This window comes from Helicoverpa zea, chromosome 6 (assembly GCF_022581195.2).
Source record: "Helicoverpa zea isolate HzStark_Cry1AcR chromosome 6, ilHelZeax1.1, whole genome shotgun sequence".
Taxonomy (NCBI): domain Eukaryota; kingdom Metazoa; phylum Arthropoda; class Insecta; order Lepidoptera; family Noctuidae; genus Helicoverpa; species Helicoverpa zea.
In genome coordinates, this window is record NC_061457.1 from 11341832 (window position 1) to 11358400 (window position 16569).

The following is a 16569-nucleotide window of genomic DNA, read 5'->3' on the forward strand; positions in this document are numbered from 1 at the left end:
ACACTGGTTGATAAATTGGATGGGAAAATGAAATGCTATGGCATTTTCCTTGACCTATAAGACTATCAATTTCGGTGCGAATCTATCAAAAGAGCGTGGGCCAAGTATACTTCCCTGTGGGGAAGCATACTTGGCTCACGCTCTTCCTCCACACGCTCTTCCTACTATATATTAACGATCTGTGTCAAGCTCAGATTCCAAACTGCGATATATTTACTTATGCTGACGACACGGCGTTGATAGTTCACGACGTTGATTGGATTAAGGCAAAACAAAGAGCTGAATGTGCGCTTCACTTGGTAATGGAATGGCTTTCAGAAAATCTCTTGACACTTAATATCGCAAAATCAAAAAATATTCGCTTTTCATTACCTAACACTACTAGTCCTCCCCCAGAGTCAGGATTAGTCATAGCTCATACTTGCGCAGACAGTAGTAATGGCTGCAACTGTCCAGCTCTATCTCTGGTTCATGATAAAATATAAAATATAAAATATCTGAGGGTTTTCATAGACTATAGACTAAGCTGGAAACCCCATATTGAAGCCTTATGTACCCGGATCAGGAAGCTGATTTATATCTTCAAGGAACTTAGGCATTCTGCTGATCGTGAATTAATGCTTTTAGTATACCAGAGTCTTTGCCAGTCTCTTATTTCGTACTGCATCTCAGCCTGGGGTGGAACCTACAAAACACCTTTGCTTACTGTAGAACGTTCTCAACGAACTATCCTAAAGCTGATGTATTTCAAACATAAAGACTTCTCTTCAGCCCAACTGTATTCCGAGGCGCAAGTTTTGACAGTTAGGCAGCTCTATATTCTCCGTGCCGTTCTACGTAGACACTCCATGCTACCTATTACGCCTTGGTCCTCTTAAGACGTAAGCAATTCCCTGTTTGTGCTACTGTCAAATGTCGTACTGCACTCGCTAGTCGACAGTTTCTAGCTACAAGCTCTCGACTTTATAATAAAATAAATAAAATGTTGTCTATCTATAATCGCACAAAATACGAGGTTAAGAATATTCTCACCAAGTGGTTGCAAAAGTTATCATACGACGAAACTGAAAATCTACTCAAAATTAGTATATCGGGTGTGTCGCTCATAATCACATTAAATGAAATGCGTTAATATACTGGTTAATATATGTCAATTAACACAAAGATAAAAGAAAAATACGTAAAATAATAAAAAAAAAAATTTCAAACAAAGTTAATGGAATAAAAATGTGCAAAAATTAGAACACCATATAAAAGTCAGTCATTACAAACAACTGAAATTCTCCCTTGAAAACTGACAGCTGTCAACTGATCAAAACATACGATACTCCTAACTTTATCTCTGCTTTACACATGATGTTGTAAATTATAATAACGAAAAATGACTCCTGTGGTTAAACCACTGAATGGATTAGGTTATTTTTTTTACAATTCGCCATAGAATATCATAAAGTATATGTGATATGATTTAATGTGATTGTGAATGACACACACGATATAAATAGCTAAATGCTGTATACGCTTAAGATTGTTTTCTATTATTTTAATATCACAGAAGTACTTGCACGTGTGTCATATAAATAGTTGTATGTTATTGTTATTTCGAGGAACATTGACTTCTAAGACACAGGCTTATTGCCTAGTTTAGAAGTCAGACGTTCGACCTGGAACTTTTGTCACTTTTGTACAACTTACTCTTAAGACATTTCTCTGTACTTTCGCTGTATATTTCCGTACAAAATAAAAACATTTTATTATCTTGTATGTCTCTACCAGACCTCGGGACTACAGAGTCCCGGATTTTTGGGAGGCGAACGTGGGGCCGAAGCCAACACGCTGAAGCCCTTTTGAGACAACTTTAATGAAATGGTGACACAAAGCCGACGATTATCCCTGTATACACTATAGAAATGTACCCAAGGACAATCCCCGGTTCTGTGCTAAACTATTGCTAACTATGGATGAAAACTACTTGGGCTATTGTGATGGAATGCTAATGGACTAGGAATGGGAAACTACAGGAACTATGGCACCTGCCGATGACAATTTATTAAATACATGTAAAAATGGCAGGTGGAGACTCGCCAACTCACTTACTGGGCCCCCGGGAATCAGTCGCTAAATCGCAACAAGAGGGCAACAGCTACATGAGCGGCTGAAGGGTGAGGATACCTCGGCGGACTTTAAACGCAGATCACGCGCTCCCTGTGGGTCCAGCATCACCGGCCCACTCGTCACTTACCACGAGGCACCTACCCTCCGAGCGGGCTGCTAACCCTACTCTAGCGACTCAAATCTGACCGATGAAGGCTAGCCAAGAGGCGGGAGACCTATCCCCCGTCATGCTTCACTCCGGCAGGCCGGAGATGGGGGACAGTATACTCTCCCTGGAGCACTCGGATATAGCCCCGCGGGGTCGCTACTCCCCGTCATCCGCCTCAGATGCCCTATTATTATTATTATATTATATTATTAAAATTAAATGTATTTTCTTTGGTCCACTACCTTTAAAAACTCAAATAGTTAATGGGTTTAAGAATAAAAGTAGGTCAAATCCTAGGGACAAGCAAAAAACGGACTATACACAAATAAAAAAAAAGCTCCTATGACAGTTCTTGATGTGACATTATTTTGAGCGGGAACATGATCGAGTTGGATCACACTGAATTGTTGCATGGTGTTGTGCAGATAATGTAACAAAAGAGAGATCGGAGCCCTGAACCCGCTGCTCGGTTATCATCCATCATCCTCTGAGCCTTTTTCCCAACTATGTTGGGGTCGGCTTCCAGTCTAACCGGATTCAGCTGAGTACCAGTGCTTTACAAGAAGCGACTGCTTATCTGACCTCCTCAACCCAGTTACCCGGGCAACCCGATACCCCTTGGTTAGACTGGTGTCAGACTTACTGGCTTCTGGCTACCCGTTACGACTGTCAAGGATGTTCAATGACAGCCGGGACCTACAGTTTAACGTGCCATCCGAAACACAGTCATTGGTGTCTAAGATATACTTAGAAAGTACATACAAATTAAGAAAAGTTGCATTGGTACTTGCCTGACCTGGAATCGAACCCGCGCCCTTATACTTGAGAGGTTGGTTCTTTAGCCACTAGGCCACCACGACCGCTGCTCGGTTATAATCAATCATTTTCCTTTGGTGTGTTAGTGTGAAATAGTGTGAAACTGTGGACATTGTATTTTGTGCTCGCATTCTACCCCAAAGACGCCCTGAGCCTGCAACCACTAATGACGATGTCTCTTAGAACAATGTTTCTTTGACATACATATTTTTGCAAAAATGTTTATAGTTCACTTTGAAATATTTAATTATAAGTAATCATTGGCTCTATTTTAGACAGCACATTTATCACAAGCGTATCTTTACATAGTCATCCGCCTCGCGTAGGCACGCCTAAAGTGCTTACCCGAAAGATTTCGAATACACTGGAAAGTCAGTTGTTGATACTTCATCAGGAATATTGAGAAAAAAGAAAAAAAAGCATTTATTCAGAAACACATCACTCTTAAGCTCTTAAATTATAAGTCTGCCAAACTGCATGGCAGTTTGTTGGCAGATTTAGCTCGTTTTATCACAAGATTAAATTATGCTCTTACAGCTCGCTTATAACATTCAGTATAGTAGATAACTTTACAGTGTTAATCCTAAATTATTTAGTAAATACTTTCTTAATTTATTAATATTCGTTCGTTTCGATATTAGTTATCAGGGCTGAGGGTAATTTGTTTAGTAACTTTGGAACTAGATGATTCCTATTTCTTTCCCCAAAATAATTGTTACATTTAAGCACTTTCAATACATTGTGATCCTTTCTCCTCTTAGGTGACCTCTTAGAGGGCGACCGTATGGTGGTGTTGCGATCCTGTGGCGTAAGCGAGCCTTTAAGTCAGTGACGGTAATAAGCCATGTTAGTGCGCTATTAACGGATGCTAAAGTTTCACTCGGGAACAGGTGCATAATAGTATTCAGTGTACTATATGCTGACTGACTCAAGTGAAAATCGGGCAAAATTAACAGAATGCTTAAGTGAAGTGAGTGCGATAGTCGAAGCTAGTAATGTTGAAACGATTTACATACTTGGCGATTTCAACGCACACCCCGGCGAGTCTTTTTGTTGTGAACTTACAATTTTGTAATGAACAAAAATGCAGGTGCGGACATTGAATAATTGGGTTTAGGATCAAGTAGCGTACCTTTGTCAGTGAAGCTCACGGTTGTAGTCGATAGCTATTATTGCATTGTTACACAATCTGCTTGGTTAACGGTTTCTAAGATAGGCATAGTGCATGATGCATTTTGGTCTGATCACTGCCCTATATTTTTTGAGTGAAGATTAGATAAGATAACAAATAAAAAGATCTAAGTTAATCGGACACAAACCATCACATAACAGAGTTATTTGGGGAGAGAGGGACAGTGATCAAATAAGCGTATACTCTGACTTATGTAATAGTAAGTTAAAGTTAATTGATTACCCTCAGGAGTTTGGTATGAGCAGTAATATATAATATAGCATAGGCAAATTCTTGATAGGATGTATGAATATATTGTGTATGTTTTGTCAGAAGCCGCGGAACAGAGCCGAGTCGAAGCTCGGCCTCATAGGCATGTTGGTCGTGTTGCCGGATGGAATAAGCACGTGCGAGCCGCGCATGCTGCGGCGAGGCTTTTTTAAATTTCGGCTTTGGGTGTGGCACACTTAACCAACTTCTGTACTGGGATTCTATAAAACTCGATCAACAACTCGCATTTCACTTCGATTCGTAATGTCATTTCATACTTTAGGGGAGGTAGGGGAGGGATGGGCACTTTTTCACAATTTATTGCATAAAAAATCAGATTTTACAGATCATTATCAACTTTTATTGCCATTTCTTATATTCGGCTAGATATAATGAAAGAGCTTTCCTAAAAATTACAATCAGTTTCAACATTACGAGATATTTAAACGGTTTTATTTAGCTCACCCCGTTTGTTTTATTATTTATTCTTGGATCAAATTTAGTAATTCAAATTTCACCCTCTTCCTGTCAACCGATTGGTCTGAAATTTTGTATACACCTTTAATTAAATCCAATATGGCCGCCGGCACAAAATGGCACAGCCCCCTCAATATGGGTATCAAATGAAAGGGCTACACAAGTAGAATACTATCAGCAACCCCAGCGGGGCGCAACAGGGCCAAGGCCTGCCTGCACGTCGATTCTATAAAATTCGAACAACAACTCGCATTTCACTTCGCTATTCACTCTCACTTCGCATTCGATTCAGAACGACCTTGATTTTGCATTCTGTAAACATCACCTAATCACTTGCGAAGTGAAGTGAGCTCGACATCGACCAATGCTGTGCTAGTGACTTCCCCACTCGACAAAATGTCAACCGAGATTAATCAGTTTTTAATTTTATCAGTTTTGACACAGAATTTTAGCTAAATATGATGTTTTAGTTATAATTTGTTATTGTAAGGAATTTGAGGCAGCTTTTAAGTATAAAATAAACGGAAATCTCTAAATTCGTGCTGTGAATATAATCTATGCTTACCCTACGAAAAAAAATACAGACAGCGCCAATACCATTATTAATCTGTGGACAATATTTTCTTCTCTTCTGTCATAGAGGAAAGTAATATATCGGGTATCTTCTGTCTTCATATTGTGTTTAAGCTTGTTTGTTTTCGCCGGTTTTCGCCGTAATTGTGATAAAATCATGAAGTAATTTTATATTTCTTGTTATAAAGTTAAAAATAATATTAATTAAAGAAGTGTTTATTTTATTAATCCAACAATAATTTCAGTCCAAATGACAGGTCGTCTCACCCTTCGTCGGCTCAGGTTGAAACTCTGGTTGAGTTTATGGAGCAAAACCCTGGCCTGGCGAAGGGTTTCGTGAGAACGCAAAAAAAATGTAATACCTACTTTATCTGGATTTAGTGAAAACAAAATTGAGACCAATTTGGTTATTTTCATGCTTAAGAGAATACCAATATTATAACTGAAGTACAGAGGCTTTTGAAAACATATCAGCTGGCGGGGAAACCACATAAAGGGAATACTCCTTATTAAGAACTAAGTGTTTTTCTTATTATTGTGTGCTTGATTACAATTTTTCAACTATAAACTGTGTCAATACTTACTTTTACACGAGTTGTAAGTCCTTTGCCTCGACGTTTTGTGGGCTTTATCAGGGGCAGTAAATCAGACTCCAGTTGGTCAATTAGCTCCTTTGACAATCTATATATGCTCACATAGTCATCATCGCGAGTTAATAAAGGTAAACTACGAATTCTAGCAGATTGTTGACGCTTTTCTAAATTATCTAAAGCATGAGCTTCTTCTAATAAAGATTTAAGCAAAAACATTCTAGCCATCGTTAAATGTAGGCACTTAATCACTTTAAAACACTTAGAACTTTATTTAAACACTATTTTAAATATAATAGTCTCTAGATCAAGTTGGCAACGGTACCTGAAACAAGATTCTATAAAGGATTTTTCGCGCAGATTTATAACCTCACAAATTTTCACTGACGAAGAAAAGCCTCCCTACCATAGAGAGCATTGGACACTTTTGACTTAGTTTATGAAAAAAAAATCGGTAAAAAAACTTTTAAGTTAAACGGTTTTATCTTATGTGCACTGAAAACTAGAAAATAAAAAATAGTTACTTACCTGTCAACCTACGTAGGTGGTCCCGGTCATATTAGACTAAAATAAAAACGTGGGGCCCATTAACTATTGCTGTAGTACTCTCTTCTAAAGGTATAATAGGTGTGGATTGCATCGACTTACTATAATTGTAACTGGAGATTTTGACAATCAATAATTAATAATAGAAAATACACATACCTTTCATTAGTTTTCTCTTTATAACGATCCGAAACCGCAACAAAATATTTAAGTACTTTTACGAGTGTTTGTTCTTGACAACTCACAGAAATGACAGATAGTCTATGGATGAACACCGTTACCAGTCGGTAACGTAAACTACCCAATTAAAAAAAAAACAAAACTATGATCAGAAATCAGAATAAAAGGACCCCCCTTTTATTCTGATTTGATCATGTCTCCCAACTGCCCATCTCTCCCCTACCTCCCCTATAGATAGACAGATTTTGACAAATCTGTCAAAATCTCGACTTTGATTTAGTTCAACTTGTCAACACGCTCGATAGTGAAGCGCTAGTGTAGTTTGACAATGTCAATCACGAAACTTTAAGGTAGAATTCCGTGGGTCGCGATTGTCGCAGCCGCGCGCGACAAAAGTCAACCTATGAAAATGTATGGCACCGCTGCCGAGGGCTGCGACAGTCGCGCGCGGACGACGAATTTCGTGAGCCGCTCGCGGCCGTACGCTTCTCAACATGGTCTAGCGCTTAATAACATCTATAGAATTTTAGTAAAACCAGAATTAAATTTTTGACAATGCCGCGAGCAGCTTACGAAATTCGTCGGCCGCGCGCGACTGTCACGGGCCTCGACAACGGTGCCATACATTTTCAAAGGTTGACTATTGTCGCGTCCACGGAATTCTACCTTTAGATCGAAGTCGAAGTGAGAGTGATGTCGAAGTGAGTTGTGATATTTTATAGAATCGACATGCTGGTGTTGTCTACAACGAAATGTGACTCGCTCGAAAGATATTTAAAAGTAGGTTGGCGTGGTGTCAGACTCAACAAGAACATATTAAGCTTGATATCATGACTTTTCCCCTTAAGGAAAAAAAAAATCAAAATTTCTGGAAAGCCATTAAAAACATGGACGTGAGGCATGGAATTTTTAAAAGATGAGGTTTGTTATTTGGGTTACCGAATCAACAAACACGGTGTTTATACAGATACATCAAAAGTGCTGACCCCGACGGCAGCGAGCGCCTTGTGTGCCGCCGAGCGCCGGTACAGCCAGGTGGACAAGGAGGCGCTGATCTTTTTGGTAGGCATTTTACTCTTAATCTAGTCATCACAAAGCTCTTAGTTACATATTCGGTGCTAAGAAGGGTATTCCACAAACAGCAGCCAGCCGCTTGCTGAGATACGCGGTGCGTCTCGCAGCTTACGATTTTAATATTGTATCCGTAAGCTCTGGAAAGAATAGCAATGCTGATGGGTCATCACGATTACCTTTAGAAAAAACGAAGGCACAGGATCAAGACGCGGCGATGTAAAGACGCCGTCGTCTTTACATTTTGTTGAGGACAATTTCCCTCTTAGTCACAAAGATGTACCGCAAGCGACAAAAGAATATAAACTTTTATGTAGAGTATACGGTTACATAATGAGTGGAGGATGGCCTCTTGAAACGAGACACATAGATCACGGGTGCATAGTTTGGGGATACAGGATAGTGGTGCTTGAGCGGCTGCGTGCACAGATCATGGGAAGTCGACTACTGTGGGCACTGCAAGACTTATTAATGTTACAGTGTAATAATGTACCTAGTTTTGTTTAAGTTTTCAAATTTATTTCTAATTACCTCATAAATAACTAAATGCGAAAACATGTTTGCAATTGGTTAATAGTTGCACAATTTGTTGTTTTTGTTAGTTGTTAATACTGTATGTTTTATGGATTATAATACAATAAAAAAGTCGTGGTGGCCTAGTGGGTAAAGGACCAACCTCTCAAGTATGAGGGCGCGGGTTCGATCCCAGGTCAGGCAAGTACCAATGCAACTTTTCTAAGTTTGTATGTACTTTCTAAGTATATCTTAGACACCAATGACTGTGTTTTCGGATGGCACGTTAAACTGTAGGTCCCGGCTGTCATTGAACATCGTTGGCAGTCGTTACGGGTAGTCAGAAGCCAGTAAGTCTGACACCAGTCTAACCAAGGGGTATCGGGTTGCCCGGGTAACTGGGTTGAGGAGGTCAGATAGGCAGTCGCTTCTTGTAAAGCACTGGTACTCAGCTGAATCCGGTTAGACTGGAAGCCGACCCCAACATAGTTTGGGAAAAAGGCTCGGAGGATGATGAATACAATAAAAAAATAATCAATGCTTTTGCGTCATTTTGCCCATTGCCAGCAGCCGTCTGGGCAAAGATCGTTTCCTCCTTGGACTGCGTGGACCTCAGGACTCAAAGATTAATCACAGCCACACTTCACCGTCAGTAAATGTTTTAAATCCTTAATGGATTAGGACGTTTTCTATAATTGTCCAACACTTGTGAGCTAAGAACGCGGGAAGCGACCTTGTGTGGCAGGGTCACCATGAAGTGCCGTGGTAAATAAAACGCATCTGCACCGATTTACATCCAGTTTAATAATGTTCCCACATAGAAACAGAGTACAAGTCAGAAGCCAGAAAGCCTGATGCCGGTGTAACCAAGTTGTATCGGTTTGCCCGGGTAACTGGGTTGAGGAGGTCGGATAGGCAGGCGCTCCTTGTAAAACACTGGTACTCAGCTAAATCTGGTTAGACTGGAAGCTGACCCCAACATAGTTGGAAAAAGGCTCGGGGAGATGATGACAGAAATAAAGTAAAAGATCTTATAATATTGTTTAGATAACTTATTTTATCCTAAAAAGGTATGCTTAGTCAAACATAGGACTTAATTGCTACTACACTAACTCTACAATCATGTACTACAAACTGTTAACAGCACCCTATTTTAACAAGATACTGACTCGTGTTATTTTACTTCTTGAACTCATAAAATAATTATCACTTTTGATTGACTGAATTGATTTCGACTAAGACTAAGTTATAGCTCAAGGTACAAGATTTTGTAGATTTTACGTGATGCACGCACAAGCAAACAGATAATAAAAAATTCAAAAATGCTAGAAATGGGGTTTTGTTGTTTTGTTGTTTTGTCACATTGTACAAAAATAACCTCTACAGATTTAATATATGTATCGATATTGCACATTGTCCCAAAACGCGAATCCCTGGTTCTCAAAGCTAACGGTGATAAATGTCCAGAATCTGTGCCCAGAATAACCCTAAATGGTAATGAACTTAAACAGATTTATCAATTTAAGTACCTGTGACATTACGTAACCGTCAAGCTAGGTTCATATTGCTGTGTCGGGGTGTGTCGGGTCGCCGTCTGTTGTGTCGCGGGATGTTCATACTAATGTGTTGTGTTGTGGCGCAATGTGTCGCATTTTTAGATCATTCTCGTTTTAAGAGTTGTAGAGTGTATACGTGTTTTAAAATGGAATCGCCTGACGTGACTTCGATGAAGATATTAAATTTTTTCTATTGATGACTCTGGGTTCATTCCGTAAATAGATTAAGAGAGACTAGAGGCGCATTTCACTGTCTTCCTCCTTCCTTATATCCTTATATTCCTTACATTTTCTGTCATAAGAACTTTGTATTGCCGTACCAGTTCAATAAGTTCATCAGACATTTTAAAGAACGAAAAACAGAATTGTAACAGAAAATAATAATTGCATGAACTGTGTTCCCTCGCAATAACGCGTCGAAAATGATAGATTCACATTTGTGTGTCGCGACAGATCCCCCACCACCTCTCTGGCGCGATCGGGAGTCGAGCGATCGCGACACGACAGAACGCGCCACAACACAATACAACCTACTAATGTGAATCTAATCATAGTAAATGAACGTAAGCGATTGCGTTCTGGCGCGCCCCAACACACCCCGACACAGTAATGTGAACCTAGCATAACACTCTTTAAAGCTTACTGTCAGGTGTTCTACACGTGCAGCTTGTGTGCTAACTATACCCAGCCGGCCATCAGCGCTCTACGAGTGCAATATAATAATGGATTTAGGATGCGTTCGGGTTACCCCGTTTCAGCAGTAGGTACATCTGTTATGTTCGCGCAGAGTAACGTTGATGGCTTCCATGCAATCTTTTCCTTTTCATTCTCATCATATTCCAGGAACGCCCAATCCAATATGTAGAGGTAGGGTAGTGTTAAATTTATTTCTTCACAATAAGGTCTAACTCTTTTCTCTAATATGACTTCCTCTAATATAAATCTGTAGCGTTTAAAGTGGTATAAAGAGGTAGCCTGACCGTATTTTGGTGCAGTTGACAGTGCTGTCAATCAATACATAAATTCTTGCTGATTTGATTACCGAGTCGGGCCGAAATCACTTTATAATGTTTAAGAAACATTCACAAGCACCCCGGACTCTGGAAGTGTCAAATATTGAAAGATAACATAACAGCTCACATAGGATCCGATGAATCGATCGATCCTGAACTTTCTGTAACCCTGACTACCCATCACCAATAAGTAACCTCTCTATCCGTACAGGCATTTTTCACAAGGTTTCTATAAACTCTTACGTCCGTAAATACAAAAATACTCGTGTTGTTCCTATACATGGTAAAGGAGCCAACTCCGAATAATTTATTTTTAGAATATAACATGGCGCCATCCCCCATCCCGTGGTAGTTGTATTTATTTTTTACGCAGATAAAATGTCCCCATTCTATTGGCATCCACTCCCGACAGTCCACAAGATTATCTTCCACTTCCACATAATGGTCATGAATTTTTGTATAGTTTGTCATTTGCTGATTACTGAAACCTAAGGAATAAATCTTCGCACCTGCAGATAGTTGTTCATTACGCTTAGCGAGAAATGTCCAGAGGGGACCAATATAACCGTAGCCTTTATATTCAATATCCTTATTATACTCATAATATGTTGAGAAATTAGGGTACGGAAATTCTTCTTCTACTCTTAATATCATCAAATCATGTTGAGGGGAATGCTTTAGATCGGATCCATGCCAGTATTTGACCTCTTCATCTGGCAAGAATACTATTTGGCGTGCGCAAACAATTCTAGCTATGTGCACCCCTACGACATGTCTCAGACTATAACTTGATACGAAGGCTACAACCAATTCATCGGCGATCTCGGGCTCAAGTAATATCTCTCTTAAAGGGTTGTATGCCGTAAGTACTCGACTGTGGTCAATAAGAACTGACGGCGCAATAACCGTGTACTTTGAAGTCCTATTTTGGTAGTTCGGAATATTAAGAATTATAAGTGAAATTCTGTCACTAAAACGAACTTGATATGTAGGCCTATTCGGCCAATAGGTAAACTTCGGCCAGCCCCAATTCGGAGCTTTATCCCAATGATGATTATATTTTTGAGCTTGAGTCTGTAGTAACATGGTCATGTAAACTATAATGCAGAGCCATTTTGAAGTATTCCTGCAATAAAAATACAATAGTTATCAATACATAAACATGTCTGAAAACGTAAATCTTTTAGAAACATACGACAGAGTGCAATGAATTTTCAGTAAAACACAATAGGCTGCTTGTCTACGGCTGATAAATCGGTGATAGATTTTTTGCAGGAGAAAAATAGTAGACACTGACAGCAATAGTTCAACGCCCACGTCCAAGAAAATCCTACAAAAAAATTGGCTCGATTATCTGTCCTAAAACAAGTACCTATGACTTTGGCGAGCCTAAAGTATGGTCGGTAACATTCTAATCTAAACTAATATTATAAAACTGAAGAGTTTGTTTGTTTGAACTCGCTAAGTTCAAACAAACAAACTCTTCGTTTGTTTGTTTGACTAGTCTAATAGCTTTACTTTACTGGGCTAGATAGCGGGTAACGTGCCGGCGGCGTCTACTAATCCATTCTGCCATCGATCGATGCCGTCGATCGACGATCGATCGATTGGTGTCATAGAAACTATCGATCGACGTCTACTAATCCATTCTGCCATCGACCGATGCGTCGATCGACGATTGATCGATTGGTCTAATAACACCCTTAATGACGAAAACGAATCGCTGCAAAACCGACTCCATGTAGTCTTGTCTGCCCTACTCCTAGAGTGCAATTCAAAACCGCGTAGGCACGGAGGGGCGAGACGGCCTCACTTGCATGCGACCGCCGGAGCCCCGCAGCGCCGGAGCCGTGACAGAAGCCATGCTTGCTGCATGTTGCATGCCTACTTCCATGCTACATGTGTATTTTAAACGTACTGAGTTAAAAAATTAGAAGCTAAACAAATATATTTTAAGATGTCATTTAATAGTATTTTTGAAGTGTACTGTTAGAATGCATGCTACAAATTTAGATGCTAAGAAATAACCATCATGCTGAGTTGTATTTAGAGTGGTTTACTTAGAAGATAAGTGGCTAAGATAGTATTATTTAGATGCTCGTTGATTGTGGCTGACTTAGTAATTTAGAAGGCCACATACATTTTCGGGGGCGAATAATGATATTAAAAAGAAGCCTGTTTAATTAGCACCTTTTAATTTAATAAAAAACATAAACACAAATAAAAAAGAGTTTTTAATTTTTGCTTTTTACTACGATAGTTTTCAGTTTATTGCAAACTAGCTGTTTTCCCGCGGTTTCACCCGCGTCCCGAGGGAACTTATAAAGAGCAAAGGTTTGATTTTTTGTTTGTTTGAATTGAATAGGCTCCGAAACCACTGAACAGATTTGAATATTTCTTTCACTGTTCGAAAGCTACACCGTCCTCGAGTAACGTAGGCTATATTTTATCTCGGTACACAGACAAAGAACTCACATTATGGCAATCGCCCACTGGTCACGTTGAATTATCAAAAGGAACGCTTTCTGTTTACTAACTGACCTATAGCTGAGTTTGTGTATATATACTAGCAGTGGAAGAATGTTTTCATTAAATATGTCGGTCACGAGTCAGACGGACTAATTCAACCAGGGTTCCTTACCAAAATATTCTTATATCCACATTAATTATATTTTTCAATTCGTGGTTCATTCTATTTTTTTATTTATCAGCAAAAGAAGGCATTATTTTAATTAAATGTTTACGTGTCTTTTTAGTAACGTCATATATTTACTATTCATATTAATTAATTGTAAATATAAAACATTTAAAAATGTAATTATACTGTACATTATATTATATTTTTGCACTCAAACAGTGTTGCACCTACCGCGTCTATTTCTTACCCAAAGGTAGACTGGTAGAGAACGCACCGGGCGCCACAAGGAGTATAAATAAATAACAAGGCCTTCGCCCTTTGATTATATCTCGCCATGAAAAGGTGTACTAAGCCGAGTCGACGAGTGTTGCATCTGAAAAGTACATATAAGAAACCTACATAATATTATTCGTCGACTCCTACGAACATCATTCCTTATAAAGTTATTTAACAAAATCCTACCATGGAACATTCTCTTACATCATCATCTCCCGAGCCTTTTCATAACTAAGTTGAGGTCGGATTCCAGTCTTATCGGATGGGGCTGAGTACCACTGTTTTACAAGGAATGGCTGCCTATCTGACCTCCCCGACCCAGTCACCCGGGCAACCCAATACCCCTTGGTTAGACTGGTGTCAGACTAACTGGCTTCTGATTACCCGTAACGACTGCCAAGGATACAGTTTACTGTAATACTTAGAAAAGTTGCATTAGCACTTGCCTGACCTGGATTGGAAGACACGCACTCATACCTGAGAGGTTGGTCATTTCCCCAGTAGACCACCTAGACTTTTCACATTCTCTTACATATTCGTCGGAATTATAATTTTAAATAACATGCATCTGTAACTAAACGGAACCATAAAAATCTGACTTGTAGTCAAAATTAACAAATGTATTGTGTAAACATCACTTGAGCTAGAAATGCGGTATCATATTGCTATTTGCCGGAAATTTCAAGAATTCCAAAGTAAACTCGATCCTAATTGTGAAGGTACCTAATTAATTTTATTTATTGTTCTTCGATTCATAACTGCCTCGTTCGTCTAATTGTGGCATTCCGATTCCCGGGCCGGATCGAAACCACTTTGTAAGTTTTAGAAGCTTTCACAAAGCAACCTGGAGTTTGGACGTCGGTGATGATACAACCGTGCGTCGGAGAACACGTTAATGTCAGGCCAGCGCCTGATCTCCTCCGGTCGAGCCGGATGATTGCTATCCGGATACTGAAGAATTAGTAAGTGCACCTGTGTCTGCGCAAACGCTTGTGCTATTTTAACTATCTGACATCTACCGAAGCTACCATTGAGAAGAGTTCTGCATTTTTTTATTTTTTTATGCAAAGGTCGATATTAAATTCTATGTCTAGCTACTTTAATCACGTCCCTAATCTGTATACCCACATTACTCACAACCAATTACTGAAAAAAAAAATCTGTTTGAGGTTCGTAATTCCTTTTCTGCTCCTCCATGCCTCCACTTTATTTATTTATATGTTACGGGTAATGCTAGAAGGTGGAGTAAACCTAGGTTTACGCGGGTTGACTTAGACCCAAGCTTCTTGGGTAAAGTCCGAATAATAAATGAAATTTTTAATTCGGGGTTTACCCATGCTCACCTAGGTCTTGCCAGGTTATTCGTAAAAGGCTTTTAAGAATGAACATGATGGGTTTTAGTCAGTAAGAGTCTGACACTTCCACACGTTACTAACCCACAAGTCGTTTGATGATTGACCAACCTTTCGACCATTTCTTTTAAATCCCGTTTCTATCAAAACGATCTTTAAACGCCGAAACTCATTACATTACCTACGTTCAGTTCCGAGAAATCTTTTTATCTTAGACGTATTACGCCGAAATAACTATGGATGGAATAAAACTGAAGTTATGAGTAAGTCCTGAAAAAATATATAGGAGAGTTGCCTATATTGTACTATTTAACAAACTTCACAAGCTATCACAAAAACTACTTTATTTTAAAGGAATATATTACTATAAATAAAAAGGTTGTTCTATTAGCAATAATTTTGTATTGAAAGAAAATAAGGAATTTCAAAAATAAATATGAAAACTAAAGTTTTTAAAAAAATCTCAAAAGGTACAATTTAGGAAACTGGTTTCCTTAATTGTACCATAGGTTTCCTAAATTGTACTTCATATTCTAAATGAGATTAAAGTGATTCTTATTAACTAAAAGTAAAAACATGTTTATGAAAAATATTATTCAAATAGATTTGAATGTTAATTATGTAGTTAATAAAATAAAATATGGAAAAGTATTTGGAATTAAAATTTTATTTTTCGGTTTATTTTTCAAACAATCTAAGGCCTTTTTAAAGTCATCTTGTGTATTTTATAATACTTTTTATCTTCTCCAGATATCTGAAAACATTTCAATCTAGTAAACGTAACGAGTTCATATACGTAAATTGTACCGGTACATTTCATTGGTAGGTGCCAGGTGTGATAACACCTGGTAAAAATTAGGCAACTCTAACTTTTAATTTTATTTCAGCCGGCATTATAACCTCGAAATGCTAAACATAAAACAATAGTCTCAAAAAAGGTCACTAATATGTCTACTTTCCAAAAACATACATAACAGTTGCAATGTATTTACCGTTGCTACAAGAAATCCTTAGGCAACTGTTACTGTTACAGCCTTTTTCATCGTCCCACTGCTAGGCCTCCTCTCACACGGAGAAGGATTGAGCATTAATCACCACGCTTGCTCAATGCCGGTTGGTGATATGGTAAACACCCATAAAATAATACTAGAACGCCGCAAAACATATTTTTGTTTACCACAATTTACTCTGTTGAGTTATCGAATCCAAAATGGCAGCGTTTGCGTCATTTTGGTAGTACTGCTTTTTGGTGTTACCAATTTAA

At 38.8% G+C, this 16569-nt stretch overlaps 1 protein-coding gene across 1 annotated transcript; it reads right to left on the bottom strand.

Moving 5' to 3' along the window:
- Nucleotides 1–11219: 11219 nt before the first annotated feature.
- On the bottom strand, nucleotides 11220–15427 carry LOC124630928. Its single transcript, XM_047164971.1, has 2 exons — nucleotides 15417–15427; nucleotides 11220–12165 (listed from the first exon to the last, which is right to left on the bottom strand). The coding sequence occupies exons 1-2, from the start codon at nucleotides 15425–15427 to the stop codon at nucleotides 11220–11222; spliced, it is 957 nt and encodes a 318-aa protein (XP_047020927.1).
- Between the last annotated feature and the right edge of the window lie 1142 nt (nucleotides 15428–16569).